Below are 24,196 nucleotides of genomic sequence, written 5' to 3'. Positions count from 1 at the left end.
GCTTTGCTGTGCATCACCTTGATAATTAAAATGATTAAGATATCATTCACTTAATGCATTCTGGTTACAGTTCATAAAATTGGCAAGAAAGGCGTATATGGACTTTTTAGTTTGAAATATGATTAATAATATAGTTGCTAATGCAGCTGATACTGGACTAAGAATGATCCTAGCATTCAAAGATAACTCACTTCACACCTGTTGCTTTGTCCCTCTTCAATTAAAAATTTCCACCAATATCAGAAATATCAGAACAAAGATAAGTGGCATACTTGAATCATGTAGTCATAACATGCTCTCTTTTTCCTCTAGCCCATGTTACTACATGGAGATCTTCATTGCTCTTACCCAAGTCTTTTCCAGTCTCATGTTCTATCCTATGTTGAATAAGTCTTTTTTTTTTTTTTTAAATACTCTTTATTTTCTTAAAGAAGCATTAAGGTGCCTATCTAACTTTGACCAAAACAAGTCCACCATACACTACCTTACAATTATATGTTACTTCAGATATCCAAGAATCATACTCATTCACTCAGGCATGCTTTCTCCTCTTTTTTTTTTTTTTTACATAAAATTTGTTTGGCAAATCTCTAGTTTTTCATTTCTTCCAAGGCCTCAGCTTATCATATTTTGTCAACACATGAATTCTATAGGCTTCACTGTAATAGAGCAATAATGTAAACCTTCAACTCTAGAATCTAAAATTTCCTTCCGTAGTTTCAGTCCAACTTTCCATCCTTTCTCAAGTCTCCCTGACCAACATCATATTTAAATACAAATAGCATACACAGAAAGCCTAAAAATCTGAAGCATCAAAAACATACATTTTTTACTTCTGCCATAAGAAAACATATAATATACATCAGCATGCAGCAAATCATAGAGCTAGGCATAAAAAGGCTCGAGATTGCGATGCCCCTAAAATAACTCAAGGTCCAGACTCAAATAAAGAGCACATAGACTTGCAAATAGGCATCACCCAGTTACTAACATTAATATCAAATGACAATTTGTCTATGACAATTATAAGATGGTAAGGTTTGAGTCTGATGGACGATGTACCTCAGTATTCTCAAGGAAGATAGTGTCATACAGGAAAGAATTTAAACTTAAAATGAGCAGTCAGTCAAGGTTCAAAGTTATTCCAAGACTTCAACAATCTCCACAACATAATTACTCAGCAACCAATAAAAATAGACTCAGGACAATAATAATGATATGACAGCCTCAAGCTGGAGAGAAGCAATATTTAGGAGTTTGCAAGCACTTGACCAACTTAAATGGATAAAGGAAACATATGTAGAAGACAAATCAGTCCATACACACAGAAAAGTGTTACCCTCATTGTCCTTATCCACAGACACACGTTGGAAGCCATACGACTATTTTGTGACCTTGGTGAGAACCCATGAATCCCTGAAAACAGATCAACTTTGTGCCTGGTATTTCCAGAGCATTCAAATGCAAGCCTGTCAATCTGTGATTCATTTGATCAAAGAACACATCACAGCAGTGAAGATATTGAACATTTCATGGAGAAACAACAGATGCCAATCTTTTTCAGATAAGAACAGCCAATCCTGGTAGAACATTACTGTAAGAAGTGAAGAATAAATACTTCATACATCCTTTCATCTACAGCTGTTAATCACAATTCACAAGCAAGTTATACTATCAAGGTGATGATGATCTTCCATGACACCACAGATGCCACTAAATACTCTTTCATTGGTCATGACCATGGCAAACGTCAGAATCTTTATAAATTAAACACCTCACTACTTTGTGTCACATGATGTGATAAGTGGGCGGCACAAGATTCTTAATAAACTTCAAACCAAGAAAAGTAGATGGAACCTTCACCAAAATTGACAGGAGAAGGCTTGCACCTTAGAGTAATTTTGACACAAATAACAAGCCATTTTAATCTGCCAGCTTCTCCAATCCTACAAAAGAAACATGTTCCATTCACATAACACAATACACAAAACAGAAAAGACAACCGAAGATTACTGCAGATCTCATAATAAACGAAGAAGTTTAAATCGAACATTCCTACATAGCAAAAAACTTCATTAATTCCATATTAAACATGTTCATAAATCCCCAAAATATAAAACCTGGAAAAAAAAATAAAACCTATATTTCTGTAAGCAGATACCACAAGATCAAAAATCAACTAAAGAAAAGGGAAAACTAAAGTGATAGGAGATCCAATCCATGATACTATCACATAGGAAAGCACTCAATACAATTACTTCACTTCATGTGCCGTTAGGGCACTCCCGCGCAAAATGACCATGCTCTCCACAGTTGTAGCAACCCCCCCCGCCGCCGACTCCATAGCCACCGTACCTCCCTCCACCGCCGCCATAGCCGCCGGCCCCTCCTCCCTGGTTACAGTCCCTAGCCAAGTGCCCAGTCCTCCCACAGTTATAGCACGGCCCACCACCACCAAAGCTACCACCGCTATACCCGCCGCCATATCCTCCACCGCCGCCCATCCTCCCGCCTCTCCCCCCACTCCTCCAACCTCTCCCGTACCCACCACTGCCGCCACCGCTTCCATAACCCCCACCATACCCTCCGCCGTATCCTCCGATTCCCCTGCCTCTGCCGCCAGAGTATTCCCTCCCTCCGCCTCCACCGTAGGAGGAGATGGCGGATCCGCGAGGGCCTGTGACGTCGACGGCCTTGGAGCGACCGTCGTCGCCGTGCTCGACGACGAACTCGACGGCGTCGCCTTCAGCGAGGGTGCGGAAACCGTCGGAGCGGATGGAGGTCTGATGGACGAAGAGGTCCTCGCCGCCGGCGTCGGGGGCGATGAAGCCGAAGCCCTTCACCCCGTTGAACCACTTCACCGTCCCCGTCTCCCGCCTCTCCTGCGCCATCCCCACCCAAAAACCCTAACCCTAGATCGAGCGGCGGCGGAGAAAGACTTCGGGGATGGGAGACTTCCGAGTTCCAGTTTTTGCCCCCCTCTCTTTGTCCCCTTTATGGTTGCGTGGAATTTGAAACGGGGGATGAGATTATTCCAATGGGACGATGATTTTAGGGATTGGACGGCTGAGATTTGGCCTTATAAGTTAAGGAACGAATCAAGAGCGGGTACGGCCTTGGAGAATAAGTAATCGAAAAGACCGTGAGCTCCCCACGTGTACAGTTATAACTGCCACCTCATTGGGCGCAAAGCGTGGAGCCTCCTTGTAATTAATATACCACGGAGGACAATTTAAAGCCACTCTTATATTGTAAATTTGTGGTGTTAACCATAGAGTGGCATTATCTCGTTGGGAACAACTGAATCTGGCTTTGGGCATCACCACATATCTGATTAACCATTTGACTTATTTAATTTATTAAATCAGATTAAATTATCTATTTAATAAAATAATCAGATTGGACTTGGATGACTCATTTAATAAATATGTTGAGTTCGGAAGGATAAATTTTTTATACATCGTATATCTGATCCAATTTGATCGCTGTCCATAATTTTTAGAGAAAGCATAGAAGCATAAGTTGGAATGAATTCTTGGTGGTTGGATATAGGTATCTCACATTCACAACCCTAGGTTGGACTTCCATTTTGGTGGATGAGGGCAAGAAAAACAAGTACACCTATGGGTGGACAAGTAATTTCCCTTGGAGATTGTATGGCTGATTAAATTTTGACCACAAGTAATGCAATTTTGCTGCATCATAGGAGCATGAGACCCAAGATGGGCTATGTCCAGACTAGTGGTAAAGACTGGAACACAAACGTTAAAAGTATTTTCTTCGGCCCTCGTGTGGAACTACAACTGCATCATCAAAGTCCTGCAATCACAGACCAATGCAAATATATGTTTATGGCTACAAGCTTATTTGGCCCCATGATAAGCCATTAACATCAAGACACATATTTTGTGTTTTTTTGGTACAGCTGTAATGGATAAGATGATATTGATGGATGCCAACGCTCAAATAAAAGTAGTGGATATGCATAGATCCTACTTGTGGATGAGTTCGATGTGTCCATCAGCAAAAATTCAAGATCTCTCATAAAATTGTTCTTTCAGGGAATGCAGAGACACAAAAACCTGAGATCTTGCTACATTTGGATTGGAGGTTCATGCTGCGATGGCCACATTGATAAAAAGACAAAAAAAGTTACAAAGCAACACCTAACCACAACGAAATTTCGTAACCCACCGGGCCGTGAGTAGAATTTTATCTTACTGAAATATTTTTTTTTCTGAAAAGCTGAATATATGATGTCTAAAAAAATAATTTTTGTATGCTTGATTGGCCACAAAAAATAATACATTTCAGAATGATTTATGTTTAATTGAGCATTTATTTTTCGAAGAAAGTTATGTAAAATTTTTGTTATGCTACTAATAAAGGACATGATCTTACCGCATTCTATTTGAAAGCTTAAGGATATATTTAAAAAAAAAAAAAAATCCCAGTTTTCAGCCAGTGGGAATTGGATTTTCATGTTCCACATAATTTTTTTTTTCATAAAATCTAGAAATCTTATTTCCATGGAGATGTAACTTTCTCATCTTTTCTTTTTAAAAACTCCATCCAAATATAAGATCTTTAATTTTTTCATTGACCATACTTTTCCCCCATCTCTTTCTGCAAACCAAACGTATTCCTACTAAAGTGAAAAGAAAACATATGCCCTTTGACTTTTAGTAAACAATTTTGAGGGCCAACTATAAGAGATGCCATTACTGGAGCTTCCTCGATATAATCTACCCATTTATTCTGAAGAGAGAGAATGTGAAATGGATTGATAACCATCAGACAGAATCTTTTTGATTAGAAATACATGTAGAAGATGTCTTCCGAGTGGTAAAGTTACAATCACTTTTAGACTATGGAACGGGTTGCTTTCCAGTCCTGATTGTTAGCAACAAGGCATCACAAGGGAGTAGCACTACCACCATGTCCCACTTTGTCTGGTCTTGGTTCTGTCTCAAGGATCAGATAGGATGGATTTTATCCTGTTTTGCTGCGTTTTGTTTTATGTTTGCAGCAGATTGTTAAGCTTTGGATTGTATTAGGACCTTACTATTATTAATGAAGTATATGTTCCTACCAAAAAAAAAAAGGATGAGAGATACAGTGTATCAAAAGTTCATTTTGTTGAAAGTGCCCATGAATTCCTGAATGAGAGATACAGTGCTGAAAAAAATCCGTTCCCATTGTAACACACTACCTATGTTCTGTCTTTCATTAGAACATCTCTTCTATCAGGAAACCAAAAAAGTGTACTATGAGAGTGATTTAATGGGTTCCCAACCCAACTTTTATGCGGAACAATCAACAAACTACAAACTACTACTGGATAAATAAGAAACGTCTCACCAGAACCTGCTCTCAATGGAAATTGACCAAAAGTGCAATCTATTTTGCACTAATAATAATTCAGTGCCCTTGTTGAATGGCCTAACATTTTTAATAAAATTTTCGGCTGGACCATGTGTAGAGGGGTAAGATTTGGCCAGGCGAAGTATGGTTTCTTCCATATCATTTACCGACATGGTTTAGTTTGGTGTGTTCAGGTGAGATGTTCCATCATTGGTAGTGGAATCCAAATTGGCTTTCCTGGTTGCTTGAGCATCTTTCGACCATTGTTGTAGAGGTATATGACATGTGGCAGGGTGGGTACGGAGGGAAAGGTCTATGTTTAGGCTATCGTGTTCGTGCAAAAGAATGATCGATCTTTTTTTTTCATAATATCAACCATTGAATCGTGCTTTGCACATATTTCAAATCACATCAATTACTATTTCCACTTGCTTGTATAGATCTCAAAGCCAATATTGCGTCACCGTGAAAGAAAGGGAATCATTTTTTTTGCACGAAAGGAACAAACCGAACCCCATGTCCATCCTTCCCTCGTTTGCATTGGAAACTCTTATGTACTCGATTTGGGTGTGGACAGGAGGAGGGTCTATGCTTCTGCTGTCGTGATCAGGATTCGAGTTGTATCTTTGCGCGGAAGAATTATTGATCTTTTTCTCACAATGTCAGCCGTTGGATCATGATCATCTTTGCATTGTCGTGCACATTTTTCAAAGCATTCTAATCACTATCTTTCATGTGACACCTCTCAAAGTGGATACCATGACTATCCTTCTCTCATTTGCATTGGGAACCCTTGTGTACTCGGTTCGGGTGTGAACCAAGCATTGCGATGAGAATAATTTACCTGAAATATTCTACAGACACAATCAGGGGCTTGGTTGTGGGAATGATTTCTTTGGAGTCATCATTGGTGTGCATGGACCTTATGTGCTATGATAGTGGTCATGCACTGCACATTGGCCTCTGAGATTCCTGTGGTACCATGGCACATCATTATTAGTAGGAAGAGGAGGCAACGAGAGTATGGAGGGAGAAGGCAATGGATCAAAGGCCCCAACATCCACTGGATTAGGAAAAAAAAAAAAAATGAAGAGTCTTTTTTGTTAATCATGCGCCTACAACTCCTTTCATCTTCTCTTTTTTTTTTTTTTTTTTTTTTTTGAGAGATTTCTTCTTCTCTTGTTATTGCCGAATTCTATGCTCTCTTCTCCTCCTTATCCTGCACCCGATGGATTATCCTAAGAGTGGCAATCGGATCGGATCGGATCATAAATGGATCAGATAAATACGTATTGATCCGGTCAGAAATCGTCAATCCAAATCTGACCTGTTTATTAAACAAGTCAAAAATTCAAATCAGAACTCGATTTATTTATTAAACAGATAATCCGACTCGATTCGTTTAATTCATTTATTAAATACATCAAATTAGATTAAATGGGTTAAACAGATCGGATTAAATGGGTCAGAAACAGGTTAAACAGACTTTAAATAGGTTAAACAGATTAAACAGATTGGATTAAATGGATCAGAAATAGGTTAAACAGGTTAAATAGATTATCTGATTTAATCCGATCTGAATATTAAATGGGTTAAACAGGTCAGATATCTAAAATTCAAATCCGATTTAATTATTAAATGGGTTAAATAGGTCTAGCCATTTATGACCCAAATTCATTTAGCCTAAATCCAAACCTATTTATGGTGGATCAAATACGGATCAGATTGGCAGGTCGGATCATATTTTGTCAGCCCTAGATTGTCCCCAACGAGCCTTACCTTTTTAGTGCAAAAATATATAAGTAGAAATTTTCTTTTATTTTATACATGCCTCACTCTAAGAAGTGAAGCGGGTTAAGAAGTCCATGATAAAATCAATGCAGAAAACTTTTATATCGTGATAGTGTAGGAGGGAGAGCATCATTAGGTCCACATTGGTTGTAAGTTAAGGAAGATTTTATTGAAAAATATTATTTTTCATAAGAACTGATTGCAATCTAATTAAACTAACAAACAAATATAATATTAAATCAATTTAATATAAATATTAAATTAATATTAAATCAAACTAAAACTTACAAATTGGAGATGTGCAATATACTGTCTTAAGGTGATTTTTGATCCTCATGCAGGATCAGACTCGAGAAAAGATCAAAGAATCAAGCAAAATTTTGGAAGAAGAAAATACTGATGGAGAACAAAAAAAAATGAGATCAGAAGAGAGTGGAGGAGTGAGTATTTTTTTTTGTAGAAACCCCTCCATCACAGGCCCATTTTATAAGCCTAAGGATTAGCCATTTGGGCCAGTCCAACGTTAAAAAACTCTAACCACATAACAAACTATGCTTAATGGATGGAAAAAATAGATTAACCAATCTCAATGGGTAGAAAAAAAAGGGGCAAAATATAATGTTCGAAAATCCAACAGAAAATAATTTTAATATGATAAAATAAAAAAAATAAATATAAGAGAGATAAAATGTAGGCTCCGTCATGCCACAGATGCGGATGCAATTGCACGAGTCAAGCCAGGTCAAGCCGCGCGCACATGTTTATAGGCCCAAAACAAGGGTCTTCAAAATAAACCCTTTTCATATTTTTTTTTCCAATATAAGACTAAACTTCATGAAAGCTAGAGGTTTGGTTGAAAATAGTTGAAGAGAATTTTAAGTTTTCAATTTTCCTCCAAAACCAACAATCTCCCTCAAAACTCAAAATTTTTGAAATAATTAATAATTTTTCACTGGGTATTAATATTGTGCAATAGGTGAAGTATCTTTTATGATTTAACTTTATTTAATGTTAATAGTATCAACCTAAAGAAAGTGGAGTGAACTGGATCTTGAACTACATTCTTTTGACTCGAATTTCTATTATTACACATACAATATAAAAGCTCATGTCACAGATTTGCACATTAATGGCTGTGTGTAGGTATTTTGATTATTTCATGAGAGTTTCAAAAGATTGCTTATATCTTTAGCCATGGCCAAGTATGGATACTTCCACATAGATGAGCCTCTCCAAGAATATGTGCAGTGTCACATCTCGAGGATATCTCTTGAATCTCATTCAGAGATAAACTCTTCCTAACCGCTCTATAGGAGCACTAATCACCATAGAAATAGGCTGGAATCTATGACTCCTATATGAAATAAGTCATATATGCTCTCTGACCAATCAATTAGTTTGTTATTATCATATTGAATCTCCTTCAAGAGATCTTTTATCACAAAGGTTGGATTTCTATTGCTGGAAGGTTCTTTATAAGCTAAGCCCCATCTCCCTCGATGACTCTAGGATCTTAGTTCTATTTAAGTCTTTTGTAAGGTAATCTGCTAGATTAAGGTTAGTTGTAACATGATTCAAAGAAATTATTTAAAATTTTTCTTTTCTTTTTACAGACTTCTTAGTTTAATATGTCTGTTTATTTAAGTATTCACAAGTTTTTTTTTTACAAAAATCTATTACAGCTTTTGAATCACAATAAACTGATATTGGAGGAATCGGAGAAGATGCTAAAGAAATCTCAGATAGAAGTTCTTTTAGCCATTCAACTTCAGAACAAGTGAAATTAAGGGCAACAAGTTTAACTTACATAGTTCTTCTAGCTAAGATAGTTTGTTTGAAAGATTGTCAAGAAAAAATACTTTCTTTTAGAAGAAACTCATTGCAAAAAGTTGGTTTAACATCTAATATGTCAGAAATCTAATTTGAATCGCTATAACTCTCAAGTACATCTAGATAACCTACAAAATGTAAGAAATAATTTCTAGTATCTTTAAGATATCGGAATACTCTCTAAAGCAGTCCAATGAACTAAGTTAGGATTACTAGTATATCTACGGAGTCTAGAAATAGCATAAGCAAATTCAGGTCTAATCCGATTAGATGGATATATTAATGAACCAATAATTAGAGCATATTTTTTTTGGTTCACAGATTTTTCTATATTCTTTAAGAGATGGATAGATGGATAGTAAATACAAAAGTATAATCAGAATATTCAAATTTATTAATAACTATTTGAGTATAGTGAGAATATTGGAATAGATAGATTGAATCAGAAGTACGAATGATCTTTATATCAAGAATTATATCAGCTTTTCTTAAATCTTTCATATCAAAATGGTTTGATAGAAAGTTCTTGATGTCATTGATTAAGTCAATATCATGAGCAAAAATTAAAATACTATCAATATAGAGATAAAGAAGAATGAATCGATCATCAAATTATTTATACTTAAGATAATTATCTGATTCATTGATTTGAAATCCATAGAAAAAGATTATTTGATCAAACTTTTCATGCCATTGCCTAGGAGCTTGCTTCAACCTATATAGAGAGATCGAATAAGTCTACAAACTTTATGCCCCTGATCTCGCATAGAAAATTCTTTAGGTTGCTACATGCAAATCTCTTCTTCAAGATCTTTATGTAGAAAGACAGTCTTAACATCCATTGGATAAACAACAAGTTTATAGAAGCTAAGACAAGTAGGACTCGGATGGTAGCAATGTGAGCTACAGACAAATAGGTATCAAAGAAGTCAATACCATCTTTTTATCCAAGACCTTGAGCAACAAGTCTTGTCTTGTATTTTTTAATTGTACTATCAATTCTTAATTTTTTTTTAAAGATCCACTTGCACCTTAAAGATTTGTTTCTAGGAGATAAATCAGTGAGAATCCAAGTGTAGTTGTTTCCAATAATAGATTCGATTTTACTACTTATTGCTTCCTTCCAGAATGGAGCATCCAGAGAGTTTATGGCTTCTTGAAAAGAAGTAAGGGTATCTTCTATTAAAAAAATAAATAAGTCATCATCAAAGTATTTTTCAATCCTAGTTCTCTTGCTTCTCCTAAGCTCAGGTTCTGAAGTTAATTCTACTGGAGTAAGAATAGATGATAATGATGGTGGTAAATCTGAAGAGAATGGTTGATCTAGAAATTTAAATTTTAAAAGAAAAAATATTTTCGAAAAAAATTACATCTCTTTATTCAATGATGATATTATTTGATATTGTAGGTATTTCAAACATTGACAACAAGGAACCTATAGGTATTACTATTTAAAGAGTAGCCAATAAAAATAGCATTAATAGTTTTAGATCCTATTTTAACTCTCTTTGATTTAAAAATTTCAACTTTAGCTAAGCACCCCCAAATTCGAAAGCAATTAAGCCTTGGAGGTAGTCCTTCCAAAGTTCATAGGGTGTCTTTTCTCTATCCTTAGATGGAACTCTATTTAGGATATAGCAGGCTGATAAAAGAGCTCCTCTCCATAAGTTTTGAGATATACCAGAACTTATAATCAAGGCATTGACCATGTCCGGTAAGACTCAATTCTTTCACTCAACCATGCCATTCGATTGAGAAGAAAAGGAAGCAGTGACTTCATAAATTATCCCATTTTCTTCTTAGAATAGGATCAATTCATTTGAAGTATATTCACCTCCTCGATCAGACCTTAAGATTTTAATTATTTTTTCAAGTTGATTTTTAGCTTCTGTTTTATAAACCTTAAACTTATTTAAGACTTCATCCTTAGTCTTTAAAAGATAGGTATAATAGAACTTGAAGAAGTCGTCAATAAAAGTTACAAAGTAATGACTACCACAATGGGTTGGACATCTATTATAATCACAGACATCACTATAAATAAGTTCGAAACTTTGAGTACCTGTAAAAGCTATAGGCTTGAAAGGTTTTCTAGGTTGTTTGGCCTGAACACAAACTTCATATTTTAAATTTTGATCAATATTGAATTTTGGAATCAGGTTAAGATAAGACATTCTATTGACTGATCTAAGATTGACATGACCTAATCTTCCATACTATGTTTCATAAGATTCAAAATTTAACACAAGAGTTGAAGAAGAACTAACTAAATTTTCATTAATTTTGGAAGGAGAGAATATATTTAACTTGAACAACCCTTCAGACACAAAGCCCTTTCCAACATATACATCTCTCTTAGAAATTATAACTTCATTGGACTCTAAAATAATTTTAAAACCTAATTGAACAAATAGAGAACCACTTAACAAATTTTTTCTTATGGCAAGTACATGCTGCACATTTCGAAGAGTTAAATTTTTTTTTGAAGTAGACTTCAGGTTAACTATTCCATTGTCAAGAACTTTGATAGTTATCCCATCACCCATAGTTACACTTTCTCCATTTGATCTATGATATGATAAAAAATAAGACTTATGAGACCAGACATAGATGTTGACTCCGATGTCTAACCACCACTCTAAATCTAAGTAGATCAGATTGACAGATGAAGTAAAAGAGACTAATCTAAAAGAAGATGGTTCTCCTTCTATCATGTTGACCCAAGATTTAGTTTGATTTTGATTCTTCCTATTCTTCTTTTTATAGATAACCTTCTGCTTTTTCCTGTAGAAATATTGGGATGTAAGATGGTTGTCTCGACCATGGACAAAGCAGAACCTCTCAGCATCTTATTCCTTAGGTTTTTGGAATTGATTATTAGATCTAAACTTTTGATTTTGAAACCTAGCTTTATCCTTTCTTTTAAAATTCTTTCCTTTAGCTTTGAAATTTGGGTTTTAACCTTTTTAAATTTGACTTATAGAATTGACTTGGGTTTTGAGATTCAGTTAGATTAACCTTAGTTTTAAATTAATTTTTTTAATTTTTCTAATTTTTTTTAATTCTAAATTGATCTTTTATCCTAATAGATTGAAGAATAGATCTAAGGTTGAGAGAAGACTGTGATCTTCTAAGGTCACGAACAAATTGAGACTAAGAGAGTGGATGCTTTGTCTATCTAGCATGATATATGATAGTTTTCATCCAGATTAGATCCCCTCTATGAATCTCTTGGATTAAATTTTGGAATTGATAAATTTGATCATTGATAGATATATTATCCACCATTTTAAAATTATGAAAGTCAGAAATGGTGAACCTTATAGCCCCCTCATTATCGCAGATATAGGTTTCTTCTAAAGCTTACCAAAGATCTTTAGAGATCTTATGTTTTTTATAAATTTTATATAGTTCATCAGATAGGCAACTTAGAATTCTAAACCTACGGTGATAATCTATTTCTTCAGAGGATTTAGAATCTGTGCAAAAGGAGAATAATTTAAATGATAGTAATTTTTTAGAGCAGATAGTAAATCGAAAGATATCAACCAGGCTTCTAATTATTCTTACCGCCTAAGAAAATCTTTTCTAAATCTATCAAGTTTGAGAGTAGATGAATCTTCAGAACCCATAGGAAAAAATTTTAAAAGAAAACTAAGGAACAAAACTATAAGAGAAAAGAGCTATAAAAAATATATATCGAAATATTTTAGTGATTCCATATCACTGTAGAATTTTATTATTTTCTACTGATATTAAGAAATAAATTCTAAAGCAGAACAGAACTAATAAATAGAAATTTAAATTTTGTTAATAAAAAACTAAATTTTCAATAGGCCATTAGTAGAAAAATAAACACCGGACATACACTATTACTAACTCAAACTTATTATACCCATATGAGAAATTTAAGATGAAATAAATATTACACTATCACTAATAGAACTGATATATAAGATAAAATAATTATTATATCAAGAAATTTGATAGACTGTTAGCAATTAAATTACAATCGGAATGGGCATCGCCTTAGAATGTTGAAAAATATTGTTTCCCCCAAGAGCCGATTGCAATCTAATTAAACTAACAAATAAATATTAATATTAAATCAATCTAATATAAATATAAAATTAATATTAAATTAAACTAAACTTATAGATCAGAAGCATGCAATGCATTGTCTTAAGACGATTTCCGACCCTCGTGCAGGATCAGACTCGAGAAATCTGTCCTAAGATACAATGGGAGATCTCTCCTGCGGGCATAACCATGGAGAGGATGATAGAGTTTTAACCCAACAAATAAAAGATCAAAGGATCAAAAAAAATTTTGGAAGAAAAAAATACTGGTGGAGAACAAAATGAAATTAGATCAGAAGAGAGGGGAAGAGCAAGTATTTTTCTTCGTGGAAATCTCTCCATCACATACCCATTTTATAAGCCCATGGACTAGTCGTTTGGGCTAGTCCAACTTTAAAAATCTCTAATCACATAGCAAACCATGCTTAACGGATAAAAAAAATAGATTAACCAATCTCAACGAGCAAAACATAATGTTCGAAAATCCAACAAAAAATAATTTTAATATGATAACATAAAAAAAATAAACATAAGAGAGGTAAAATGTAGGTCCGCCATGATGCAGGCGTGGTGTGATTGTATGCGTGCAAGCTGAGCCAGGCCAAGCCACGCGCACGTATTCACAGACCTAAGAGAAGGATCTTCAAAATAATTTTTTTTGTAATATGATACTAAACTTTATGAAAGTTGGAGATTTGGTTGAAAATAATTGGAGGAAGTTTTGAGTTTTTAATTTTTCTTCAAAACTAACGGATTTTAACTTATTCATATGAGACCTACCCCCATGAGACGAGACGTCCTTTGAAGGATATTTACTGTTGATAATTCAACTGAGATGGGATGGAAAAGGAAACATGTCAATAGTTAGGTAGATAATTATGTGGACATGCCATTATTAAGAAATTCCAATTCATAGATCCTTATTTTCTTTTCTTATAATTTCATATTCATATACCTTTTAATACCACATAGATCCTTATTTTCTTTCACTTTGATGCATCTCAATTGGTTACTGCCATATCTTGTTTCTTCTCTACCGAGTATTAATATTAAATTTAACTTTTGAATCTTCTCTCAAGCTTCCATCTAATATTGTCTGATAAATAACTGGTTTTAAACTAACCAGGCCAGTATTTTCTATTATTATTACCTAATATTTAAGCATCCATACTCAATCCATGCTCTCGGCCGATCCTCTAAATTCTCTTTAATTCGACCTATCTTTAATTAGGCGACATGGCACTTGTTCAATTGTTTGCTGTGACATATTTGGGTACTCCAAGCATCAGCCAAGATATAGTGTAAATAAGTTACCTATGTGAATGTTGTTCTGCAATTAGTTTCTACAAAGCTTAAGTTTTCCGGCTTGAAATGAAACTGAAATGCATTTATACGTGGGATTCGCAAGGTTTACAAAGCCCAAAGCATCAGGGACATGTCTTTAATCTTTTATTATTTTGCAATATCAATATTTTTTTCTTCTATTATATGATATTATATAATTTTTTTTTTGAAAAATCTAGTGTTTTATGACCAAATCCAATTCTCCTTCCAGTTCCATCCTCTCCGACTATTCATCAAAAAATATTCTGAGAAATTTCAACCCTTGGATGGGGATAATCTAAAGTTTGGACGTCTCTGATTGATGGTCCCATTGCGCTATGTGCCAGGCCCTCTGGAGGTAGACCCCCCCGCTCCCCAATTTTCCGCACGCATTCGCTATCGACATTCCCAAAATCTTCTTTAACTAACCAGTCCCTTGCCCAATAACCCCATCAGAAATCATATAGAATTACCGAATTTATTCCATCCTGTTGTTCCTACCGATAGCGTCACTATATTAAAACTAATCCGCAAGAACAATTTGCATCACGCCCACCGTCCTCATTCCTTTCTCCCTCTCCCTTCCCCTCCTCCTCCCCCACACACCCAACCCCACCTCCATGGCTGTTGCTTATCGTGCACCGCTCTGTTTATCGTGCGCCTCTCCCATGGCGAAGGATCCCATAGCCCCCGTCTCGCCCTTTAGAGAAGAGGGCCTTATCCAGAGGGTTCGAAACCCCTCGGCGCTTTCGGCCATCTCCATGACGAAGAGAAGGCGGAGGAGGAGGCCGAGCGCGATCAGCGGGAAGATCTTCTGCCTCTTCTACGACGCCCGTAAGATCCCTCGAAACCGTAATAAAAATAGGCTTTTAGATGATATGAAAACGAGATGCTTCGATGGTGTCTTTTCTTGACTTCCTTGCTGTCGTGATTAGGGTTTCTGGGTATTGGTTTTGATTCTTCTTACGTGTTCTTTGTCTTTGTTGTTTAATCAATTTCTTTCTTGTTCGTCGGTTTCAATTTCGATTCTGTCGAGCATAGCTTCTGTCTTGCATTTGGAGTGATGCTGTGAAATTGTTTAAGTGACTTGTGGGTTTCCGAGAAAAAAAATGGAGAAGGGAAATGAGAAAAAATGGAGATCAAAATAAAATACAAAGGCAGAATAGGTCAGTTTGGCGACGATATATAAACAAAATTGACTGTAGTGAGTTGGAAACATGTGAAGCATTAGATGAACTATTCAAATATATACTCAAATACTCAAGAAAAAAATGCATCTTTCTTTGATAGTGAGCAAGGTGAGCATCTTGGGGTTGAGACATGCAATGGATATATGCTTAAGAAGTCTTGATATTGCATATTTTTGTGATATTGCATTTAGGACTCGTTTGGTTGATGGGAAGTGGAGGGGGGAGAGGTACTTCCTGGAAAGTGGAGAAAGAGCCTTTTATTTGATTGGAATTTTAAGAGGAGAGAGAGTGAAAAAAATACTTTCCATGGAAAGTCACTTCCCACGTTTAATGAGAAGTGAAACCCATGGGAGAAGTGGGTTTTGGCATTTTTCATGACATGAAAAGAGGTGGTATTTTTTTCTTTCCTAAGATATTCTTTTAAGATCCATAGTTAAAATTTAGTAAAATATCAATAGATAGTTAGGATGAAATACTGTATAGTAATATAATATTATATTAATATTATCCTAATATTTATATAAATATAATATTAATATTTATTATATTTTGATATTTATATTAATATAATATTTTTATTAATATTAATATAATATTATATTTATATCTATATTAATAAATTTATTATATTAAAATATTCATATTATATTAATATAATATTAATATATTAGTATTATATTAACACAATAAATTATTATGGTCTAATGTTATATTATAATATATTAATGTTATATTTATATTAATATAAATATAATATTTATATTTATATAAAGTTTATGAGTAAAAATGTATGGTTTTATATCTACTAAGAGTATAATAGGTATTTTACACAGTTTTTTCAGAAAAATAGATGCTTATCCAAAGATAAGCTACTTTATAATAAGTCACATTTTCATGGTCAACCAAACATACCAAAATCCTAGTCCGAGAAAGTTATTTCCTAGGAAGAAAAGTTTTTCCCACAAACCAAATGAGTCCTTAAGCTTAAGAAGCTGTAGGTTAAAATGCATTATCTCTTTTTAGGTTTAATTTTTTGCAGAGTAAAAAGTCATGTTTGCATGACAATATGGGTTATTTCTCAAAATTTGCCACATTTTGCATGGAGAGAGGGATGAAGTTTCTTAAAAACGTTCACCTAGCCAAGATGAAGATTTTAAAGAGGAGTTGAAGAGTTAGAATAAAGTTATTATGCATGATCAGAGGGAAGACATTCAAAGAAGGTGAAAGGGGGTAGAAGTTTCAAAGGCATAATCTTGATCAAGGGCCAACAAACTTTGAAGGCGAAGCTATTCTGACTTACAGAGATAATGGCCGCATGTTCCAAAAAACAAGTTGGTAGGCCTGTGATATTTGATGCTTTGGCGCAGCATATGTGTAGCGATTCTGTATTTGGGTCAAATCTACTACATAGTCGGCAATGGCATCGTAGTTGCTGCAACTCACAATTTTATGTTCAACAGAGATTTTCTAGAATTATAATTGTCTTGCTTTGGTTCTAAAATTATCCCAGTAATTTAGAGTGATTAGGAATAAATTGATTATGTAAATGTTTCTCTGAAAAGGTCATTTGCCTTTCAATTGGTGTAAGTTCATCCATACATGTCTATTTATGTGACCTCATAAAAGAAGCACGATTGGTTGTCCTGTATTTATCCTTTTCTTTTTCCACTTTATGTTAAATTAACTTCTGAATCAGTGATGGACCAAGGCAAGAGGGGAGCCACTAGTTTCTTCATCATGATCTGTAAAGTTTTCAAGGATTAAGCAATCAATATTCCTCTAGGATCTTTACCATGCTGTAAACTATGGCATATTGCTTGGTTTGGCTGCAAGATAATTCCTCAATGACAATGTCATCCAAAGTCTCTTTTGTCAGTTGACAAATGAGGTTATGAGGGTATGGGAAACTCCAACTTACAACTTAATTTTGTTAACTTGATATTTAGGTTATTAATTTTCTAAACTTAGCAGAAACTTATTATCAATCTTCGCCCTTAAGCATGTATTACATGAACAATATGTTTGTGATAGTATGTTTGGTTGCATACCCATACATAATTTGATTATTGGTGTAATCAGTCACCATTGCACGCTCTACATGCTTGCAAAACAGGTTTTGTTTTATTTACCTTGTAACTTTCACGTGACTTGACAGATGTTTGCATTCATTAGAAGTTTTTGAAATAAGCATTTCAAAATTCAAAAAGCTCATTGGTTTTGTAAAGTCATGCATCTAGTTTGTGATATCAAAGTTGCTTTAGTTGTCCGCATGCTTGATTAACCACTTTGCTACTTAATGACAGATCACTACCAACTCATGCCTCAATCTCAAATTTTCTATGCTAATAGAGGGCCTAGAGGTTATGTTGGTTATTTTGTAATTTTAGATTTTAAGGAACAGTCATGTCTGTGATGGGTTTTGAGATGTTTAGATAATGCAGTGAAATGTCAAGCTTTTAATATTTTTCTCTTTAAAGAAATTGTTGCCCAGCTAGACAATGCAAGAGGGGAGGGGCTGAATTGGGTTTCAAAAATTTAAATAGATGTATACAGATTTTTGAAACAAATTAAGTGAAATACTGTGAATTCAAGCTAGTAAAGGAATGTAATCAGAGATAAGAAGGCATGCACACACAAACACAAAGGATTTTTATAGTCGTTCAGTATACTCTAAGTACCTACGTCCACTCTCCAAGCTCCACTTAGAATTTTCACGATAATTTTCTGATTACAGTGCGATTGTTTTAGCTAAATCTAGTTGGTTTTCCGGGATCATCGACCACAACTTTTACAAGCCTTTCCTTAGGCTCATAATTCAATTTTCTAATTTGGATTAAGCCTATTTCCCAAGCTTCAGACCATCTGAAACTTGTGATAGTATGTTTGGTTGCATTCCCATACATAATTTGATTATTGGTTTGATCATTTACTGTTGCACACTCTACATGCTTGCGAAACAGGTTTTGTTTTATTTACTTTGTAACTTTCACATGAATTGACTGATGTTTGCATCCATTAGAAGTTTCTGAAATAAGCATTTCAAAATTCAAAAAGCGCATTGGTTTTGTAAAGTCTTGCATCTAGTTTGTGATATCAAAGTTGCTTTAGTTGTCCGCATGCTTGATTAACCACTTTGCTACTTAATGACATATCACTATCAACTCACGCCTCAATCTCAAATTTTCTAAGCTAATAGAGGGCCTAGAGGTTATGTTGGTTATTTTGTAATTTTACATTTTAGGGAATAGTCATGTCTGTGATGGGTTTTGAGATGTTTAGATAATGTGGTGAAATATCAAGCTTTTATATTTTTTCCTTTAAAAAAATCATTGCCCAACTAGACAACCCAAGAGGGATGGGGGTGAATTGGATTTTCAAAAATTTAAACAGATATGTGCAGATTTTTTAATCAAATTAAGTGAAATGCTGTGAATGCAAGCTAGTAAAGGAATGTAATCAAAGGCAAGAAAGCACACACACAAATACAAAGGATTTTTATAGTGGTTCGGTGCACTCCAAGCATCTATATCCACTCTCCAAGCTTCATTTGGAATTTTCACTATAATTCCCTGATTACAATGCAATTGTTTTAGTCGGACTCACAATCAAACCTAATTGATTTTTTGGGTTCACCGATCACAACCTTTATAAGTCTTTCTCTAGGTTCACCATTCAATTCCCAAGTTTGGATTAAATCTATTTTCCAAGTTTCAGGCCCTCTAAGATTTGCTATAGCAAATTTCAGGAAACAGAAATTTTACAACACAAAAGCTCCTTAATGAGCTGATGGAAGTCATTGATGCTTGTTTGAAGAATACTTGGATGCTTTGCACTCCATGCACACACTTTTCTTCTTGATTGCCTTCAGAAAATCCAAGAACTTTTGAATGTAGAGTTGAAGAACACACTTGAATGCACTCAATGCAAGAAAATAGGCTTCTTTTTCTTTGGATAGGCTTTGTCTACTATTTACTTGGGTTCTTCTCCATTTTCAAACAATCCCCTAGCTTTTAATATGTTTGAATTGAAAACTAGCCAATTTTGCCCGTTGGAGATGGAATCGAGTCGTTGTAACAAATTTTGGATGTTTTTGCAACTTCTTCTGAATGGTTTGTTATGATTATTTGAAGCTCAGGAGTCGACTCATAGACCTCAAGAATTGACTCGTGAAGGTCAAGAGTCGACTCACAGAGCTCAAGAGTCGACTTGCCTTTAGATCTTCCAAAAAACATCTTTCTATCTACCCAGAGAGAGTTGGCTCGTTAAAATGAAGAGTCGACTTGCGAAGTTCAGGAGTCGGCTCACAGAGTCCAAGAGTTTGCTCTTGTAAGGTGTGCTAGAAATCAATTCTTTATCTTTTTGAGAGAGTCGACTCGCAGGTTCCAAAAGTCAACTCGTAGAGCATGCCAGTCTTTCTTTGTGCCAGAGTTGACTCGTCCAAAGTAGGAGTCAACTCGTAGTTCTCAAGTTGGCTTTTCTCAGTAAATCCATCTCCAAACTTTATTTTTAAAGTTCAAAACTATCCCAAGTGACTTCAAAGCTTACCAAAAGTGTTAGCTTCCTACAAAAATATTCTCAACCAAGCTTCAAAGACATTAGTTCCTTTTTATACTCCAATGGTGTGTAATTATCAAAATCATTCTTTAGGTCAATAGAAATTAATCCTTGTGCCTTGGTATCTCTTGTTTTGTTTTGTCTTAGCTGGTGTTATGTTTCGAATTATGCTGCTGACAATGATGTGATGCACAAACCTCCAATAAGGCAAAGTTAGGGATAAAATATAAGAATTTAAGAAGTTTCCATGATATTAAATATGAATCAGGTATTAAAGATTCTAAATGAAGCAGAAATTCATACTTTAAATTCTTAATTCTTATGTGAATTCCAATTATGGCTGATTTGTTGGCTGAAATGCTAAATTGAGGCCCTGTCTTCTGATTGTATTATGTTATTAAGTAGTCTGGTATCAAGAACCATTAGTATCATTTGCTGCAGACAGACAATGCAACTATCTTGGTCCTACACCCCCCCTCCCCCCAACAAGAAATAACAGCAGCAAACTTTTCACATATATTTTTGGCTGGTTATTTTTTCAGTGTTAGGGCATATTGCATCATTGGATATGGGTGAGCTAGGTTGAGTCTTTATGACTAGGTAATTCTATGATGTTTGGTTTTCTACTTAGTAGGGAGTTGGAGATTTCAATTTTGGATTCGTGTAATCCAATAATGTGAATTTACATATTAAAATTTTGCTGTTCAAGGTTCTTATTTGGTAAAGTAACTACCAAAAAATTGTGCCATAATTTTGTGATTTTGAATTAATGGAGGTGAATTTTCTGCAACTATTACATGATTGCTTCCTGATGATATGTCAATAATTAATTATTTTGAATTTGCTAGTGGAGCAGTATTAGGTGGAACCGAATATTGGACAGAGATCTGCAACAGCATAAGATCTTCTTCCAGAAGCATGAACCAAAAGAAAAATGAAATATAGAGCTGTGTGTAAATTTCTTGAAACAAGGTCCCATTGGGTGATCCTATATCTTGGTCCAGCTACCATTTTTCCTTTTTTTTTTTTGTTTTTTTTGGGTGAAGTGCCAAGCTAATAGTTCAGTTATTTGACATTCATTTCAACCTTTAGTTTTGGTCTCAAACAAGGACTACCTAGAGCTGTAATGTTTTTTCTTAATATATTCCCTATAAGAAATATCAAATAAGCTACTGAAATATCAAAATAAGCATTGCCTTTTATCTCGTATTCCCTATAAGAGATGTCCTATTGATTTTTCCACAGCTGAGGCCATCACTGCATGTGCCTGGAATGATCATGTTCTGGCCAGTGATATACCTGTTCTTGTGGAGTTTTGGGCGTCATGGTGTGGACCTTGCAGGATGGTCCACCGTGTGATTGATGAAATAGCACGGGATTATGCTGGAAGAATCAAATGTTATAAGCTAAACACGGATGACTATCCACAAGTTGCAGTTTCTCATAACGTCCACCGAATTCCAACAGTTTTGCTGTTCAAGGATGGGGAGATGCTCAACAGCATGACTGGTACCCTTCCCATGTCTGTTTATGTAACAGCCATTGAAAAATCTTTATCTCACTAGGGAAGCAACCATTCTGATGGTGGAGCTCCATCATTGGGTTCAATGTGGATTGGAAATCTCATTGGTCAGAGGCAGGATTCTACCGGATGATTGCTTCTTATATACTTTTCTTGTATTACTTCAATTGACGGCATTGTAAAATATTTATTGGATTACCGTTTGTTGATGTATTCACTTGTGCTTCACGAATTAATGTAATACAGGGCTATTTTTTGAATACCTTGAGAAATATTGTATACAATAATCTCACAATTCATATCCAAGTTGTTTTCTTTCTCATGCTTCCATTCAGGAGTTTGTAATCAAAGAACCCCATCGGCCGTCAATGGTGTTGCTCTTCCAAAGACTGCATTTTGGGAGTCAGGATGCTTTTTCTCAGGTGAGAATCTTATTGAGGTGCTGGAACAGGGAAGCCTCCAGTTTGTAAGCATTATAGCCTTCTTTCAGCTTGAATGCAATCTGTTAAATTCTCAGGGAGATTGGCATTTTATTTTCTTTCTTGTTTTCTTTTCACGTTTATGCAGCCTCATCATCCTCTTCTTCAGTGGTTGTGCCCTTCTTGATGGACTTCCTTGGATCCTTAGAATTTGTATTCTTGGAATATTTGGTCTCTTGGAATAAGTGTGAATCTCAAGAAGGGGACTCCATCCTAACGAGAACGGTAGGAAGATTTGGCTAACTTCAGGTCAGCGGACCAACCTAGAGCCTCCCAGCTACATTTTCTCATTTGCCGCACATTTGTATTGCAAAGATTCGCCTTGCCAATGTTGAGAACAAATTACTTATGTCAAAAACATCATAAGATGGTTTGAGTGGAAATGAAAGGATAAAATATTGTTTGTCTGAGATCATTAGTTAATTCATATTGTGAGGTTTAATTGAGAAGATTGCTGATGGGTCTCATAGGTTTCAGGCCGTGATATTTGTTTGGGGAACTTCTCATGGGGTAACAAAATAGGATGAAAACTATATAAGCAGACGAGATTTTCTTCATTCCTCTAGAATGTTTTTTAATAGATAAAATTTAAGAGGTGATGCAGGACCCTGGCAATTATGAGTCTGCGTTGAGTCCTTGAAAGCTTTTAGGCTCCTGGTTAGCTGATGCTCCATTGTCTTTGGTAACTTTGTACACGTGCAACGGTACTGAATATTGTAAGACAAAACACCTTGAACCATGAAAAGTAAAAATATGGTTTAATAATTTTGTTAAAAATAAAAAACTTAGAATGCATTTGGTTTCTGATCGGAATTAAAATTGAAATTAGAATAGCCATCTTCTGAGTTTGATTTTAATTGAAATTGAAATAAAATTTAAATATGAAGAAAGAGGAGGAATTAAGTTTTGGAGGAATGAAATATTTTTATTCTCTCCTAGAATTAAAATGGGAATGAGGCTCATCTAATTAAGCAGTTGGTATGTGAGTCATTCATTTCTATTCCTATTTTTATTTTATAGTATAATTCTTTCTGATCAAATATATCCTCACAAGTGAAAAAGGAAAGAAAAAAAATATCTTTTTTGTTTTTTAAATGGAAACCAAATGTCAAACCTAATTCATGCAGATGCATACATATAATATCTATATGCATGAATAGATACATTAACCCTTACGCCTTGGTTGAGAGTTTGGGAAAGAAAAAAAAATATATTAATAAGGAGAGGAGAGGGAAAAAAGAGAGAGAGAGGAAGTATATTTCTTTTCTTTTGATTTAAAGTTTAAAGAAAAAAATTATTTCTTCCCTTCTTGATTGAAAGTAAAAAAAAAAAAAGAAAAAAAAATGTTACAACCTTCTTTTACTATTATACTCTTGAAAAGAATCAATAAACTCGAAAAAAAAAACTAAGAAAAGATCCTATCTTTTATTTTTTTCCATCTTTTCTTTCGTTTTCATTAATTTTTTTCCATCCACAAAAGTTCAATCAGGTGGGAGACTTAGGTGGGAGGCTTGAAATAAGTCTTAGGTTGCGTTTGGTACATTGCCAGACAGTGGTAATATGGATTACCTGCAATATGGATAGATTATTGATAATATTGATTACTATGTTTGGTACACGTAGGTAATATTGCAGTAAAATTATTAAAAATTTTGATCGACATGTTTGGTATGACAATCAGATTACTGATAATTTAATATCAAAATTTTAAAATATCTTTAAATCAAATTTATTAAAATCACATCTCATGTACAAAATTTTCAATTTTTCAAAATAAAAGAACAAAAATATATTATATATTATAATATATTATATTTTTATTTTTATTTTTTTCATTCCTTCTCCATCCCCCGCACGCCACAACTCCCCCCAACCTCCGATTGCTCCGCTCCCGGCCCCCTGGCAGTCGCGTCTTCGGCACCGCCCCCGGCCCTTCAGTGGCGGAGGGGAGGGGGGCCTGAGAGGACGGTGATGGAGTGGAGGGGGGGAGGTTTTATATGAAAAAAAAAAATCTTACTGCGGAGGGGAGGAGGGGCCTAAGAAGACGGTGGCGGAGAGGAGGGG

General features: G+C 34.9%; 2 protein-coding genes across 3 annotated transcripts; one reads left to right on the top strand and one right to left on the bottom strand.

Annotated features, from left to right (window-relative positions):
- Nucleotides 1-1,528: 1,528 nt before the first annotated feature.
- LOC105038374 (uncharacterized) lies at nt 1,529-2,987 on the bottom strand. The gene is made up of 2 exons (XM_010914166.4): nt 2,259-2,987; nt 1,529-1,946 (listed from the first exon to the last, which is right to left on the bottom strand). Exon 1 carries the CDS (start codon nt 2,889-2,891, stop codon nt 2,265-2,267), a length of 627 nt encoding a protein of 208 aa, XP_010912468.1. The 5' UTR covers nt 2,892-2,987; the 3' UTR covers nt 1,529-1,946; nt 2,259-2,264.
- An 11,935-nt stretch (nt 2,988-14,922) lies between these two features.
- LOC105038373 (thioredoxin M3, chloroplastic) lies at nt 14,923-22,511 on the top strand. 2 transcript variants are annotated; one of them, XM_019848000.3, is made up of 3 exons: nt 14,923-15,221; nt 21,989-22,075; nt 22,221-22,511. In XM_019848000.3, exons 1-3 carry the CDS (start codon nt 15,008-15,010, stop codon nt 22,373-22,375), a joined length of 456 nt encoding a protein of 151 aa, XP_019703559.1. In that variant the 5' UTR covers nt 14,923-15,007; the 3' UTR covers nt 22,376-22,511. The 2 variants fall into 2 exon arrangements, with proteins under 2 accessions (XP_019703559.1, XP_010912466.1); XM_010914164.4 differs by lacking the exons at nt 21,989-22,075; nt 22,221-22,511 and adding an exon at nt 21,377-21,983 and having other exon boundaries at nt 14,950-15,221.
- Nucleotides 22,512-24,196: the final 1,685 nt, after the last annotated feature.

Source organism: Elaeis guineensis, chromosome 1 (assembly GCF_000442705.2).
Source record: "Elaeis guineensis isolate ETL-2024a chromosome 1, EG11, whole genome shotgun sequence".
Taxonomy (NCBI): Eukaryota; Viridiplantae; Streptophyta; class Magnoliopsida; order Arecales; family Arecaceae; genus Elaeis; species Elaeis guineensis.
This window is presented reverse-complemented; position numbering and strand designations above follow the sequence as displayed.

Bases quoted from the DNA above. Each gene is read 5' to 3' on its own strand.
- LOC105038373 (XM_010914164.4), top strand. From the start codon at position 15,008: ATGGCTGTTGCTTATCGTGCACCGCTCTGTTTATCGTGCGCCTCTCCC. The intron at 15,222-21,376 runs GTAAGATCCCTC...ATTTTTCCACAG, and splicing joins CTGCCTCTTCTACGACGCCC to CTGAGGCCATCACTGCATGT.
- LOC105038374 (XM_010914166.4), bottom strand. From the start codon at position 2,891: ATGGCGCAGGAGAGGCGGGAGACGGGGACGGTGAAGTGGTTCAACGGG.